The sequence below is a fragment of the Colobus angolensis genome, unplaced genomic scaffold (genome assembly GCF_000951035.1).
Source record: "Colobus angolensis palliatus isolate OR3802 unplaced genomic scaffold, Cang.pa_1.0 Scaffold159, whole genome shotgun sequence".
Lineage (NCBI taxonomy): Eukaryota > Metazoa > Chordata > Mammalia > Primates > Cercopithecidae > Colobus > Colobus angolensis.
In genome coordinates this window covers 6,045,146-6,059,375 of record NW_012114699.1, presented here as the reverse complement: position 1 = coordinate 6,059,375, position 14,230 = coordinate 6,045,146, and the positions used below count along the sequence as shown (strand labels likewise).

Sequence of the window (14,230 nt, the reverse complement as noted above, 5' to 3'; positions counted from 1 at the left end):
ATGGGGTGAACCCGGGAGGTGGAGCTTGCAGTGAGCCAAGATCACACTACTGCACTCCAGCCTGGGTGACAGAGCAAGACTCTGTCTCAAAACAAACAAATAAACCAAAAAATTCGAAGGTTTTGAAAAGAAATACAAACAAAAAAGCCAAGCATAGCTGATCTAACCAAAGAGGTTAGTGTTTGAGGAAAGATATCGTCTCAAAATGGATTAAGAGAATTCAAATGAAGAAAAAGGGGCAGCCTGCAAGTACAAACTAGAAATTAGATGGGCTAAAAGAAGTTATCTAAAGGTATATTTTGTCAAGTTCTATAGAATTATAGAGGCATTGTGGGGTAGTAGAAAGAGCACAGAGTTGGGAGTTAAGCCAACTTAAGATTGGAATCTCAGCTCTCCTCCTAGTTGAATGCTCTTAAATAAATTATTTAAACTTGCTGTTCTCCATCTGCTCATCTGTTAAATGGGAAATACAGTTGTCCCTTGATATCTGTGGGGGATTAGTTCTGGCATTGCCTGTGTATAATCAAATTCACGCATACTCAAGTACCACAGTTGGCCCTCCTTATACGTGGGTTTCACATCCTGTGAATACTGTATTTTCCATCTGCATTTGGTTGAAAAAATCTGGGTATAAGTGGATCTGTGCAGTTCAAACCCATGTTGTTCAAGGATCAACTGTATTTAACTCAAAGCGTTGTTGTGAGGAGTAAATGAGATGTGTGCAAATTGCCTCACATAGTGCCTGCCACACAGCTACTAGCTGCTATCTGAGGAACAGTTACTATTATTGATGATTATTATTTTAAAATTTCAAAATAGACAAAAGTAAAGTCATGACTATGTTGATAAAATTTAAAATCTATTCTAAGACCAATAACTAATTCTGATCTTAAATGAAAAGCCCCAAAGTCTTTCTTCCTTAAAACAGGAGCAGGATAAAACAGGTTGGTGATATCTATCTCAGAAGCCCCCCAAATCAACACACACACAGAGGAAAGAAACCTATCCCATTACACTATTCACATGTCTGAACTCATTAATCTTCATAAGTATGTACCAATATTACCCACACTTAATAGAGGAGGAAAGTGAGGCATAAATATGTTACATAAATTGTCCATGGTTACACAGTTAGAAAGTGGTTGAACTGGGATGCAAATCCCAGAAGTCTACTACAAAGTCCATTCTACTAAGCACTGCACTATATACATTCCACCAGATTATAGGGCTGTAGATCTGAAAAATCCGCAAGAAATAACCTAAATGTACTGGCTATAACGAATTAAATCAGCATGATTACAAGATATAACCTACATACCAATAACACACAGTTTAAAAATACAATGGGAGAAAAATCTTTACTCACAATACAGACAGAAAATTAAATAATTGGCCATTAATGCAGCCCAGGATAGAACAGAGTTAAATAAAAAATTGGCTTGGCACGGTGGCTCATGCCTATAATCCCAGCACTTTGGGAGGCTGATGCAGGGGAATTGCTTGAACCCGGGAAGAGGAGGTTGTAGTGAGCTGAAATCACACCACTCCAGCCCGGGGGTTAGAGCAAGACTCCGTCTCAAAAAAAAGAAAAAAGAAAAAAAAAAAAAATAAGTGTAGGGATGACACTATGTCCCTTAAGGCAATATGCAGATTTGGTTGTATTCTGATCAGTCTGTGCCTTTGGTCCTGCTGTCTCTACCCTTCCACCCAGAATCTCTCTCCAGGTGTTTCCCTTCCTTACTATCTGATAAAACTTAGTTTTTAACTCTTCATTATGCATACTTACTTTAGGAAGCTCAAGTTACCACCTGACCACTATGTAGCATGAGAAACATCTGTGTCACTAAAAGGCCTGGAGCATTAAGAACTATACGGACAGCATTTGGGAGGGTTGGGGGTACTAACCTTTCAATGCTGCAAATGGTTACTTGGTTATGGAACATTTATGGCTTGCTGAATTACTGATCTGCTCTGAGTCTAAATAATCCTCTAGTAATTGATACTTAGCACACAAATAAGTGAATGTACAAACAAGTGTTTACCCCAATATGGAAGAGGGCGCTAACAGGCTTGTGGTCACTGGTTTTCAGTTCCATGTGACTCCGATAATTAAGCTGATTAACGTTTGTTCCTCTCCAAAGAATTCGGTCACACCAGGCTGGAACCCGGCATTTCCCACTGTAAGTAAAGAAATGAGTTATAAAGAGAACATACCACACAAGAACATAATACCTACCACACTAGTTTAGATCAGGGTTAGGCTGTCTTGTTACATGCTCCCAAAGAACCGTGTACTTCTCCTTCCCTAACAACCCCTAACTATCATCCTCCCTACTATTTTGCAAGCTCTGTGAAGGGATTGTATTTGCTTGTTTGCCACTGAACTCCTAGAACCTAGCATGGTATCTGGTGCAAAGTAGGTGCTCAACGAATAGCTGTCTAATGAATTAATGGTTCTGTTAAGATTGGGAGTACATCTTCAACCATGTCACCACAGGAGAAAATAGCACGTTCTTAAAATATCCTCAGAAGATTTGGATTATATTTTGAACACTTCATTTTCCTTTCCTCTATGAGTGTCAACAACACTTCACAACAGATAGATAACTAATCAAGTCCAAAACTCCAATCTTCTCTTCCTAGTCCGGGCTTAATCTTTGGAGAGGAATAACAGTATTGATTTCTCCTTTAAACCAGACATTTATGGACAAGTCTAGCTTCTTCTAATAGAGACAAAATAAAATCAAACCATGCAAGTCTGAGCAGGTATCAGTCCACAGAATACCAAGGGTAGGGAAAAAGAACCTATTCATCATTCCATTAAAACAAGCAACACCTTGTACACCTGATCCAGAAGGTGGCACACATATTTCTCATCAGTAGCTATGCAGTTGACTCTAAAGTCAGGTGAGTGAAACAAACATGGCAAAGTGTACAAGATCTAACAGTGTCACTTCATTTGCCGGCAAGTTACCTAGGAGCACAGGAATATCGACTCCCCCCCACCCCCATGCCAGTATTCTCAGAGTTCAAAACAGCTGAACATCCCTGGGGATTCTTTGTCTTTCAAGTTTCTGTGTTCAGCCAGCTAAGAGAAAAAGAAAGAAAAAGAAAAAGGAAGGAAGGAAGGAAGGAAGGAAGGAGAAAGAGAGATATAGTAGGTAGAGGACAAATAGTCACTAAGAACAGTGGGAGCACTTTACTATGGTGATTAGGAAAATCAAAAGGGTCTACTAAACAGTAGTTCTCAGTGTTCTCCAGTTGTGGCAGATATTAGGTCCAAGCATTAGTTTTTTGTTTTTTTTTTTTGAGACGGAGTCTGGCTCTGTCGCCCAGGGTGGAGTGCAGTGGCCAGATCTCGGCTCACTGCAAGCTCCGCCTCCCGGGCTTACGCCATTCTCCTGCGTCAGCCTCCCCAGTAGCTGGGATTACAGGCACCTGCCACCTCACCCGGCTAGTTTTTTTTTTTTTTGTATTTTTTAGTAGAGACGGGGTTTCACCGTGTTAGCCAGGATGGTCTCGATCTCCTGACCTCGTGATTCGCCCCTCTCGGCCCCCCAAAGTGCTGGGATTACAGGCTTGAGCCACCGTGCCCGGCCCCCAAGCATTAGTATTTTTTGAAGTTCTCTAAGAGATTCTAAAGTCTTTTAAGGATTGAGAGCTACTGGTGCCAGAAGAACCTTTCATGGCTTTGTTTTGCCTTCTGGTATCCTGAGTTAAACAGTTGAGTAGTTTGGGAAAAAAAGAGCCAGAATAGTTAATAGGTAAGAAACAAAGGCAAAATCAAGAAGGCAAAAATTTAAGCAAGTCTAAGTCTGCTGAGGTGAGAGAAATAAGGCACTGTAGGTAGCCCATAAAACTTCAACAGTCTTGACATATAAGTAATAACTTCCCTAAGATAGGCTCACCTTTCAGTATAGATGAATGAAACACTCCTATTGTTCTACAATAGCACTGAGCCATTAGGTTTTTATATCTGATTATGGTATGGCTTAAAAAATTCCTAGCCCCTTACCAATATGGAGGGTCAGAAGTAAAATCAAGCCTTAACCTTTCCTGTGAGATGGTTCTTATTACTTTACCTGGAATCCCACCGGTCTGTTTTAGAGTCATACTTATAAGTGGGGATGAACTTGATTTCCCCTTCATTGAAGTCAACAAAAGCTTTTTTCTGTGTGCGCTGAATATTTAGCTACAGATAGAAAGAAGCATCAAATAAGCAGAATAACACTATCTTAATATAAGAGATAATCAGGTTGATAAGCCACCGTTCCCATTTCTAAGTATCTAGTTCCACAGCCTTTACAACTGTTGTGAGGGTACATAAATAAAACTTTTATACCTTATGAATTAAATCTCAGCATTCCCATAGCATCTAAACTCACCCTCAGATAGGATGCTTGTTATTAGCACATCACTATTCTTTTATTGCTAATAGTGGCAGAAGGTAAAATGGAAAAACGAAATCTGAATAATTATAAGTTCCTTGGAGCTGGGCAGAAACCACCCAGCACAATTTTAATTTAAAGAAAAAGCACACAAATGTTGAATGAATAATTCCACAAACCAAATTCAGCGAATAGTTTCAAATTGTTTTGAAAGATCCTCACTCAAATATTTTACCAGAGTTACATAAGACTCAGAATTTATCCTAAATATACCCCTTTTGGAGGCAGAATAGAGAAAGAAAAAGCAAAGAAATTTGCTAGCCAACCACAATGTGAAGGTAGACATAGACAAGAACGGCTCACTACAAAAACCATTCTGCTGCAAATCACCTGAATGTTGGCTACGTCTGAAGGTTGAAAAGGCTCTCATAACGATTTAAAGATTATTCGAATGAAGTCAAAACATTTTCTTCCCTCAATAAGCAGCATTCACTTTTAGCAGCCAGTATCCATATGTTGAAGTAAAAATTCAAGTCACATGCCAGGTTCTGAAGCAAATTTACTGCTTCAAATATATGGAAACCAGGTTCTTGGATATCAGGTTTTATGTAAATGTTACTGACTCAATGCTTTTTCTGCAGGTTTTAAATACCAGTTAGCTTCAACTTATCATCTAGTTCCCATGAGCCCATAGCCTATGCTGTTCATCCCAGACAAACTTATTTTCTGTGCTTCCCAATTCCCCTCACAGGGCCTCCCTCTTTTACCTCCAAGCTGCTCCTCAGTCTGCCAAGTAATCATAGAACAGTTTTCCCTGTTCCATCTGCCAAACCACATCAACATAGCTGAAGGCCCACTTCCTCCAGGAAGCGTTCTCCAATTAACCCCACCCATTCACCAACTCATTTATACAAATCTCTGAAATCTCTTCTTGATAAAGACGTTTTGAATAAATGTTATATTTACTTTTTATCACTAACGTTATCTTCCCTCCTCCCATCCAAGCACTTAATGAAAGCACTACAAATCTTGTATGTAGTCAATGCATCACTAGTTACACTGTTTTCACAAGACAGTAAGACGTTTCCATCACTCCCTAGAGTAAGACATACCTCCCATAACTCTTAACAATCTCATCTCCCATCTAGGAAAGTTCCTTTAAAATGAAACTTTACTTACCTGGTCGAATTTCAAGAGTCTCTGAAGGTCTTTCTTATTAATAAGACTTTTCACCTCATTGGCATCAGGCATGCAGAGTCTATAATTCAAATCTCCCAACCAAATGACAACACTAAGGATCAAAAAAATATATGAACAGAAGTAGCAATGATTAGCGTAAAAAAACACAGAAGGATGGAGAGAAGAAAAATGGGTAGATTATTGACAAGCGCTCACTAACCACTACCTCACAAGGGGTTTAAAGTTGTAACTAATCCTTTGAGGGCAACTACTATCAACACCTGAGAGAGACAATGGATTACAAAATAGGTGGGAGAACAGGACTCTACACATGAAGAATGAAAATGGGAAATATTATGTATGGGATTCAGAAGCCAAGGAGTTAATGGACTGAGAAGTATGCAGTTTATTTGCTGGACTAGCTTCAAAATTTTGCCTGGCTACTAGCCAGGTCTTTAGGGGAAGAGAATCTGAACGTCTTCCGCCTCTCAGAGCCCTGAAGTTCTGCAGGTTCTCCACTAAGGTCTGCATGGTCTGAGTGACAGCTCTCCCAGGCAGGACCCACTAAGAAAAGTAAGTCCAGGGTTCTCTAGTGTAGCCTAATCCGTCTACCATTGCCCAAGTTACAGGCAGGAAGGAGACTGGCATTCCATGGGATCCTCAGCTCCCAATAACAGCAACAGGCCCTTAGATGTGCTGAGCCCCACAAAGGGAGACAATGAAATTACCACATCAAAATGGACTCTCCTGTTGAGTGATCGCAAGTTCCCAATGGGTCATTCTGACAATCTTAAATGCAACATGAAATTTATGGAATCTGGGAAAATAAATTTATGGAATTTCATGGCAACTTCATGACCATACATTTTAAGGCCTTAACTTTACCACTGTGAAATAGAATTCCACATGATTCTAATTATTGAGACATTATGGAAAATAGTTGAATATCCCTACTCTTTCCTCCTCTTTCCCCAATTACTCTACTCTCTATATTAATTTCTTTAAAACTAATCATTTTCTACCACCACCACATCTACTCAACACATCTCTGCTTCTATGCTTATTAAATCCCATTCTTCACTGATCTCTCTCTGTTGCCCCTATTTTTAATAATCACAGCCATTAAAAAGAACAATGTAGATCTAGGAGCTTGGAAAGGGATCCACAATAAATACAATAAATAGAATAATACAGTCGTTTTTTTTTTTTTTGAGACGGAGTCTCGCTCTGTCGCCCGGGCTAGAGTGCAGTGGCAGGATCTCAGCTCACTGCAACCTCCACCTTCCGGGTTCATGCCATTCTCCTGCCTCAGCCTCCTGAGTAGCTGGGACCACAGGCGCCCGCCACCACGCCCAGCTAATTTTGTGTATTTTTAGTAGAGACGGGGTTTCACCGTGTCAGCCAGGATGGTCTCCATCTCCTGACCTCGTGATCCGCCCGCCTCGGCCCCCCAAAGTGCTGGGATTATAGGCGTGAGCCACCGCACCCGGCCGAATAATATAGTCTTATACACCAGGTACCTATGTGTGTGTTTGTATGTGAATAGACAAAAGGCTAGAATAGCACTATTTAATAGAATTATAATGCACCTCACAATATAATTTTAAATTTTCTAGTAGATGCATTTAAAAAGAAAAAAAACTAGTGAAAATATCAATAAATTTCATTTTACTCAATATATTAAAATTATTTCAACATGTGATCAATATTTTAGAAATCAAGATATTGTACATCTTTTTCCTAAGTCTTTAAAATCCAATATATAGTTTATGCATACAGCATATCTTAATTTGGACCAGTCACTTTCAGGTACCTAACAGCCATATATATGGCTACTGGTTGTCATCTTAGACAGTACAGATCTAAAAGGCTACACACCCAACTGTTAAGAACGGTTTCCTTTGGAGAGAGGGACTGGCTAGGTAGAGAATAAGAAATGAGGAAATTTTAGTTCTCATTTTATCTTTTATTACATTTACAATGAATATTTCTATTTTATCATAAAAACAATAAAAACTGACTCCAACTACAGACCCTCCAGCATTATTCTAGATGCCCCACTAATAGAACTATCCTTTCCTCTGATATCAAGTCTAATTTCTCTGCCTCAATGATTCTGTTGTTACTCAAAAACCCTCTCTTCTTTGTGACCCCAATCCCTCACTGGTAATCTTTCATTCTTCACAACTCTACAGTATTTCACCACATTTAATCTCTTCACTATCCAAACTCCTGTAGCCACTACTCAAAGGCTACAGGTGAGTTAATCACTTACTCATGCTTCATGATGTTCAATTGTGGGAGGGTCTGATTTGGGACCACAAAACTCATTCTTGCACAAATGTCCTTATAATCTTGATTCCTTCTCTCAAAGTCCTCCACGTGGGCAGCCAGATGGGAATTGACAATGCAAAAGGTGGTGTTGTGAAACACAAATCTCACAGCGACCCCACCTTTGTTTCCCTGTTAGCAAGAGTAATTATTCAATTAGTACACTGAACTAGCAACTGAACTTTTCATAAACATGAATAATAATCAAGCTCATTTCCAAAGTAACTCACCATTTTCCCCATGATTCCAGTTCCAACTGTTTCTGTAGCAATATCACGAATATATCGACACTGATCCTTTCTGGCAAATATAAGAAGCATCATCCCGACAAGGCGTACCAGTTGAACCTATGAGTTCCGCGGAGTTACAAAAGGTTAATGTTAATACCAATCTTTGCCACATATCTAACGTCCCATGACTAATTTTTCATCAAGATGATATACCAATGCCCAAAACTGAATTCATATCCTCTAATTTCACAGTGGACCCCATCAAGTGGAAACCAATATTCTCTGGGGAGGCTCTAATCTAGCTCTGACCAGTAAGAGTTAAAAGCCTGGAGGGACAATGAGTACTTTCAGCTCTAGATCCATTCTTTTAATCACTTCTTAGCCTACCAGGAGTAAGCAGCATTAAAAGTTCAAATAATAAAGCCACGACCCCAGCTTGTTCCTTCCACCTTTCCTTCCTAGTTTCTGATGTCTAATTTTCTAAGAAATTGAAATCAACCAAACAGCACTCCTTTTTACTTCACTTATTTTTAACTTGTGAACTACAGCTAGAAATATGTCTGAGATACGCATTCGTCAGGGACCTATATGAGAGGAATAACATCCCCAGGAGTTTTATTACTGATATAAACTGTTAGAAGATGTAGAGAAAAGTTACTCACATTACTTGTTTTAGAGAGCTTAGTATGATAGCCCTGTAATTAAAATAACTCTTCTGGTAGATAAAAGATAAATGTCTTTAGACAAACAAATTGGCCCATCTTGCTAAAGTCAACTCTCCTCTTAACTTAAAACCAAGTTTAGAACTCGTTCAAATTCCACACCACTTCTATTCTTGCTCTGATTGCAACACATGCACCATGAGCCCATATTTCATACTGCTTTTCTGTAAAGCATTCAATTCTGACCATGTCAGTAAGTAATCTCAATCTTCAAGTTTTACTGCATAAATCAGAACTCTTACGTGTAATTATTTCAAACTAAGTACTGATATATGAATAATAAAATTCTTTTTTCCCCTAAAAGCTATCTAAGCAATGAAAATACAGTATCCAAAAGCTCAGGGAAATTTTTTTCTAGGAAATACGGATGAATGATCAGTCTGCCCTATCCCAGTACTATACACAGAGAAGAATTCAATTAAACTATTCTTTTCGAACAAGTTGTAGATAATGGAATAACTCCCGGTGAGCCCTATTTAGTCATATACTTAAAAACATAATTAAATGCGGCTTACTTTTTTATACTTGGCTTTGGAATGCAAACCCCTCTCTACAGCCATGGACCATTCTTGTTCCTTCACAGATTCAAAGTAAAAAAAGGCTTCTGTGCTCAAGTCCAGTTCTTGGAATCTGAGGAAAAAAGGGATGTGAGATCTATACATATCCCATAATTATCTCTGGCTACCTCCTGCCCCATATGTTGAAACAGCAAATGAAAAAAAGATGGGAGAGAGATAAATTTTATAGAACTGCCTCTGTTCACCCAAGCTATAAGTAAGGACAAGTAGCTTTCTTTTCTAAACAATTCCCACAAGTACATTCATAAGCTATGCAAAAACTAAATCAAAATACCTCCCACAGAGGATAACAGTAGAGCTTTGCGCTTATATCCTAGGAACTGTCACTGTTAGAACTGACCTCAAGTCTTAAGTTTCTATGCAGAATATATAGATTCCTATGGGTTTCAAGAAAGTTAGATGCTTCCTTACACCATTTTAGGTATCTGTTCCTTTCTGTTCTCACAAATTTGACCCACAAGTTAACTCTCGTGTATAGTCTACAGTAGGTTTTACCAAATTCTTTTTTAAAAAAGGCAAAAACATCATGTAAACTAACACCAAACATATAGCCAAAAGGAAATTCCAGAATTGTTCTTTACCCAATGCAGTAGATATCAGGAGGACTGGGATCACAGTTCAGCCAAGGTTCTAACCCGCTATCTGGAGACTGGCCATTCACATTCCAAGTTCCAACAAAAAACCTAATACATAATATGAAAAGATAATTTGAAAACAAAGATAAAGTATAAACCAACAGAAGGTCTTTCTTTTCACTTCTATACCAAGGTATGTTCACAATATGCTAACATAATTCCTCAAAATGTTTTGCTACATATGTAAGAAAGATCTTTTGCATCTAGAACACAAAGGCAGTGGGCTTATTTTCTCTAAATTTTACATTAAGTAAAACTACAGAGGAAACCAAGTCTCTAGTTTTAAAAAATGCAAAGGTAATTGCTATATCACATTTCCTTTCAATTAAGCTCCATCCAAACTCATACTTGAAAGGAGAGCTTACGGATGGGAAAGAGGTATCTTCATGCTGTAAGCTAGTCAAATATGGATAAATGTTCTATAAGGGGCTGTAGTTGACTCCAGAAATTCACTTCCTGAAGGATTACAAAGACATCTGTGTAAGAAATTCTGATGAGGCAGACATAGTATTAAGGGGGAAAGCAGAAGGGAAAACTCATGACTGTCTTAACTGTTTACACACAAATATAAGCACAGTGGGCAATATGAGGAACTGGAAGTTTTAGCACAGTGATATAGTTATGATTGAATTAGAATAAATGAGGCATGACAGGAAAGCAGATGGGACTAGAATCTTGGACTAGAAGGGTACATTCTGCTCATGAATAACAAAGAAAGGTGGTGTTGCTTCATGCATTGGTGATACATGCCACATGGTACCTCACATGCAGCATACACACACAGGTCCAGAAAAGAAGATGTCGACAAGTAAAGATGAAATAAAAAATAATACAGATGAAAGAATCCAAGATAGACCTCCCAATCAAGAGGACTGGGTGAAACTTTCTTTACTTACCAAAGTAAGTAAGTTAAGAGCTAGTGGTAATGATGGACTTTAATTTCCTAATATTGGCTGAAAAAAAAAACTTAGCAGGCCAGATATATATATAAACACGCTTGCTTATGGAATGTGCTAGGGGAAAATTCCCTAGTACATGTGACCTTGATTTGGTTCTCTAGGACTCGATAGAGACATTAGTAGACATGGCATAAATTAGTAGTTAGAAAGTCCAAGGGAAGGCCAAGCACAGTGGCTCAAGCCTGTAATCCCAGCACTTTGTGAGGCCGAGGCAGGTGGGTTACCTGAGTTCAGGAATTTGAGACTAGCCTGGGCAACATGGTGAAACCCAGTCTCTACTAAAAATAAATAAATAAATAAATAAAAAATTAAAAAAAAAAATAGCCGGGAGTGGTGGCAGGCACCTGCAGTCCCAGCTACTCGGGAGACTGAGGCAGGAGAATGGTGTGAACCTGGGAGGCGGAGCTTGCAGTGAGCTAAGAGTGTGCCACTGTACTCCAGCCTAGGTGACAGAGTGAGACTCCGTCTCAAAAAAAAAAATTAGCTGGATGTGGTGGTGTGTACCTATAGTCCCACCTACTTGCGGGGCTGGGGTGGGAAGATTGCTTAGGACTAAGAGGTTGAGGCTACAGTGAGCCATGATCTGTTCTCCAGCCTGGGTGACAGAGAGACCCTGACTCACAAAAAAAGAGAAAATCCAAGGGAAACTGTAGCATCTGCATTATTTTTGATATGCATGTTATTGGCCAGCATAGAGACAGGAGCTTGAAACAGGCGACCATTCCTTTTTATCATATTTTGATTCTTAATTAGGCTAATGTCTTAAATATCAACAGGCCACTGTCTGTTATACCTACTAACTTTTTAGACTCAGGAAGCAAAAGAGACACTAACCTGAAAGTCTGAATGTTGACATATTCTTTCTCTCGCTTTGCCAGGATATGTTTGATGAGACCCTCCCGCTGCCCAGATTGGGTATTTGGTACAAAGAGCTTCCGCATGGTGTTGGTCACTTTGGGCTGCTCCTTGTTAGAAGCTTCTTTTTCACGTGGAAGCCTAGCAAATAAACGAGAGATTCAAAAGTAAAATTGTGAAAACTATAATTCTCCTGCAGGGGAAATATGTTTTCACATGGGACTTACATTTTATTCACTAAAGGGGGTGGAGGTGGGGGTTCCCGGTGAATCCCAGTAGGCTGATTTTGTGAATTTATTTTCTTGTCCAAATTCATAGAAGAAAAATTGTCTTCAAATCCGAGAAGCCCTGAAAGACACAGACCCCAAAGTCAAAGGGGGAAAAAAATCTAACATCCAACATATCCAGGGTAACAGGGCTTTGATTTGATCACAATTTGATCAGTGGTATTACTAAACAGAAAGCTACCATAAGGGTAGAATTACTTGGATTGGGGTTCGAAGAAGCACACCCATTCCTGAAGCACTGATATACTAATTAGAACAATAGTTTACAATAACTTGGAACAGACCAGTAATAGCTAACATTTATTGAAGACTTAGCAAAATGCCTGGTTGACAGTAAGGGAATATATCATTATCTCACTTAATCATCACAAAAAACCCACAAAGTTAGTACTATTAAAAATCTTCCCATATTACAGAAAAGAAAATGGAAGTTCAGAGTTGTTGAGTAACTCGATGAAGGTCGTATAACTAGTAAGTCCTTGACTTGGGATTCAAACCCAGGTTGTCTGGCTCTGGAGCTTGTACTTTCTACTATCCTGCTAAGCTGGCTCCTGAACAGCTACCATGCTACAGAAAGGATAAGGAGTGAATGCTGGTCAGTGGGTCTGGACTCGATAAAACTACTCTGCAGGAGAATGTGTCTGACATTGGCTTTAATCTACATCACCATATTTGGCCTGATAAAATCCACTGACTCTGCAATGACCATAGCAACAAGGGAACCAGGAACTTTTTAGTACCTGAAAAAACAGAAGGTTTGTCCTTAGTGTCTAATTTCTGGTACCAGCTAGATGAGTCCTTTTGCTCTGGAACAAGAAGTTGTGACTGAGCTGGAGAGATAAGGTTCATGGTCAGAAACTGGGAAGTCTTTCATTGAGTAGAATTTACCATAGCCAAAAGCCATTCTTTCAACATTCCTTAAAAGCAGGGGCCAGCACCATCTTTGGATACAGTGGAAGAAACTAAGGAAATGAGGGCAGCTCTGGGGTCATCTGGGGGCAGAAGGAGAATTATAGTCTATGGTAATCTGTGCTTGCCATGACACTGAATATTCTGAAAACTGGCCTAGTGTCCTAAAAGCTGGGCAGATTTGTTCCCTAACCTATCCCTGTGTTCACTCCTGAAGAAAAAAAAATCAGCTATCAGGGCTTAAAGGGTGAGGTATTTTGCCAATGGCCACTTTCCTCTGTATCAGCATGTCAGAATTCCACTCCCATTGAAATAGAAGAAAGAAAATTGCTGAGTCTTGAGTTACCTTTCTGAGCAGCAAGGACAGCTGAGAGGAACTTCAAACAGTGTTCCTCATCAGGGATTTCAAAGCGGCGCTCTCTGATCCAGTCCCCCTGAACCCGAATTTTGCAGCCACCTAAAAAGAATTGAAATCCGTACATATACTGCTATGGGATAAAATGTTTTACTGGGATCATATTCTCAACTTATCAGGTTAATAGAAGGTCCAGAACACAAATATTCCAGATCTATAATATAGGAAGCACATGTACAAGATCAAGAGAGTCAGTACGACGGTGGTGGAAGGGGTGATGCAGAGAGGGAACCCTAAGGGAAGTGAGAACTCCTAGGGCTGATGAACCTTGTCAATGAGCAGCCCAATCTAAGGATATGACACACACTAAAATCATACTTTCCTGCGTTCTGATCTCTCTGTCAGACATCAAAGCAGGGACCTTCGAATTCCAGCAAAAGGTAAATTCCTCAAATCACCCTCCTCCCATTCCTTAGCTGGAAATTCCTACCATTTCAAGTCCAGATCATATTGTCAGAGTATCTGAAGCACAAAGGGAATAAAAGAAGTAGGATGGTTTGTCCATAAGTACAGATTAAATTTACAAAATAACTTAAAAATAGTGATACTGAAGTATTCTGAAAAGAAGCATCTACAACTCATTACCTCAAGTTTAAAATGTATGTCTTGAATAAACATACAAAAACAATATAATGACCTATGCTCAGAAGTGGTTTGGTTCAAGTATAGCCCAATTGGAAACTAGGAGAATTAGAAGCAAAGTTAGCTAGGACTTTAATTTCTTATGTGTATAACATATTGT

The 14,230-nt window shown here is 39.2% G+C and overlaps 1 protein-coding gene across 2 annotated transcripts in view; it reads right to left on the bottom strand.

The window, feature by feature from the left end:
• OCRL (oculocerebrorenal syndrome of Lowe) overlaps positions 1-14,230 on the bottom strand; it is a 52,289-nt gene that overhangs the window by 21,308 nt on the left and 16,751 nt on the right. For both annotated transcript variants that reach the window (XM_011936970.1, XM_011936969.1), the window contains exons 5-15: positions 13,420-13,530; positions 12,905-12,994; positions 12,105-12,225; positions 11,857-12,018; positions 10,010-10,111; positions 9,366-9,480; positions 8,129-8,245; positions 7,843-8,030; positions 5,568-5,679; positions 4,083-4,192; positions 2,043-2,178 (exon numbers count right to left, since the gene is read on the bottom strand). In XM_011936970.1, coding sequence (XP_011792360.1) covers positions 2,043-2,178; positions 4,083-4,192; positions 5,568-5,679; positions 7,843-8,030; positions 8,129-8,245; positions 9,366-9,480; positions 10,010-10,111; positions 11,857-12,018; positions 12,105-12,225; positions 12,905-12,994; positions 13,420-13,530 — 1,364 coding nt within the window. The remainder of the gene's footprint in view (positions 1-2,042; positions 2,179-4,082; positions 4,193-5,567; positions 5,680-7,842; positions 8,031-8,128; positions 8,246-9,365; positions 9,481-10,009; positions 10,112-11,856; positions 12,019-12,104; positions 12,226-12,904; positions 12,995-13,419; positions 13,531-14,230) is intronic.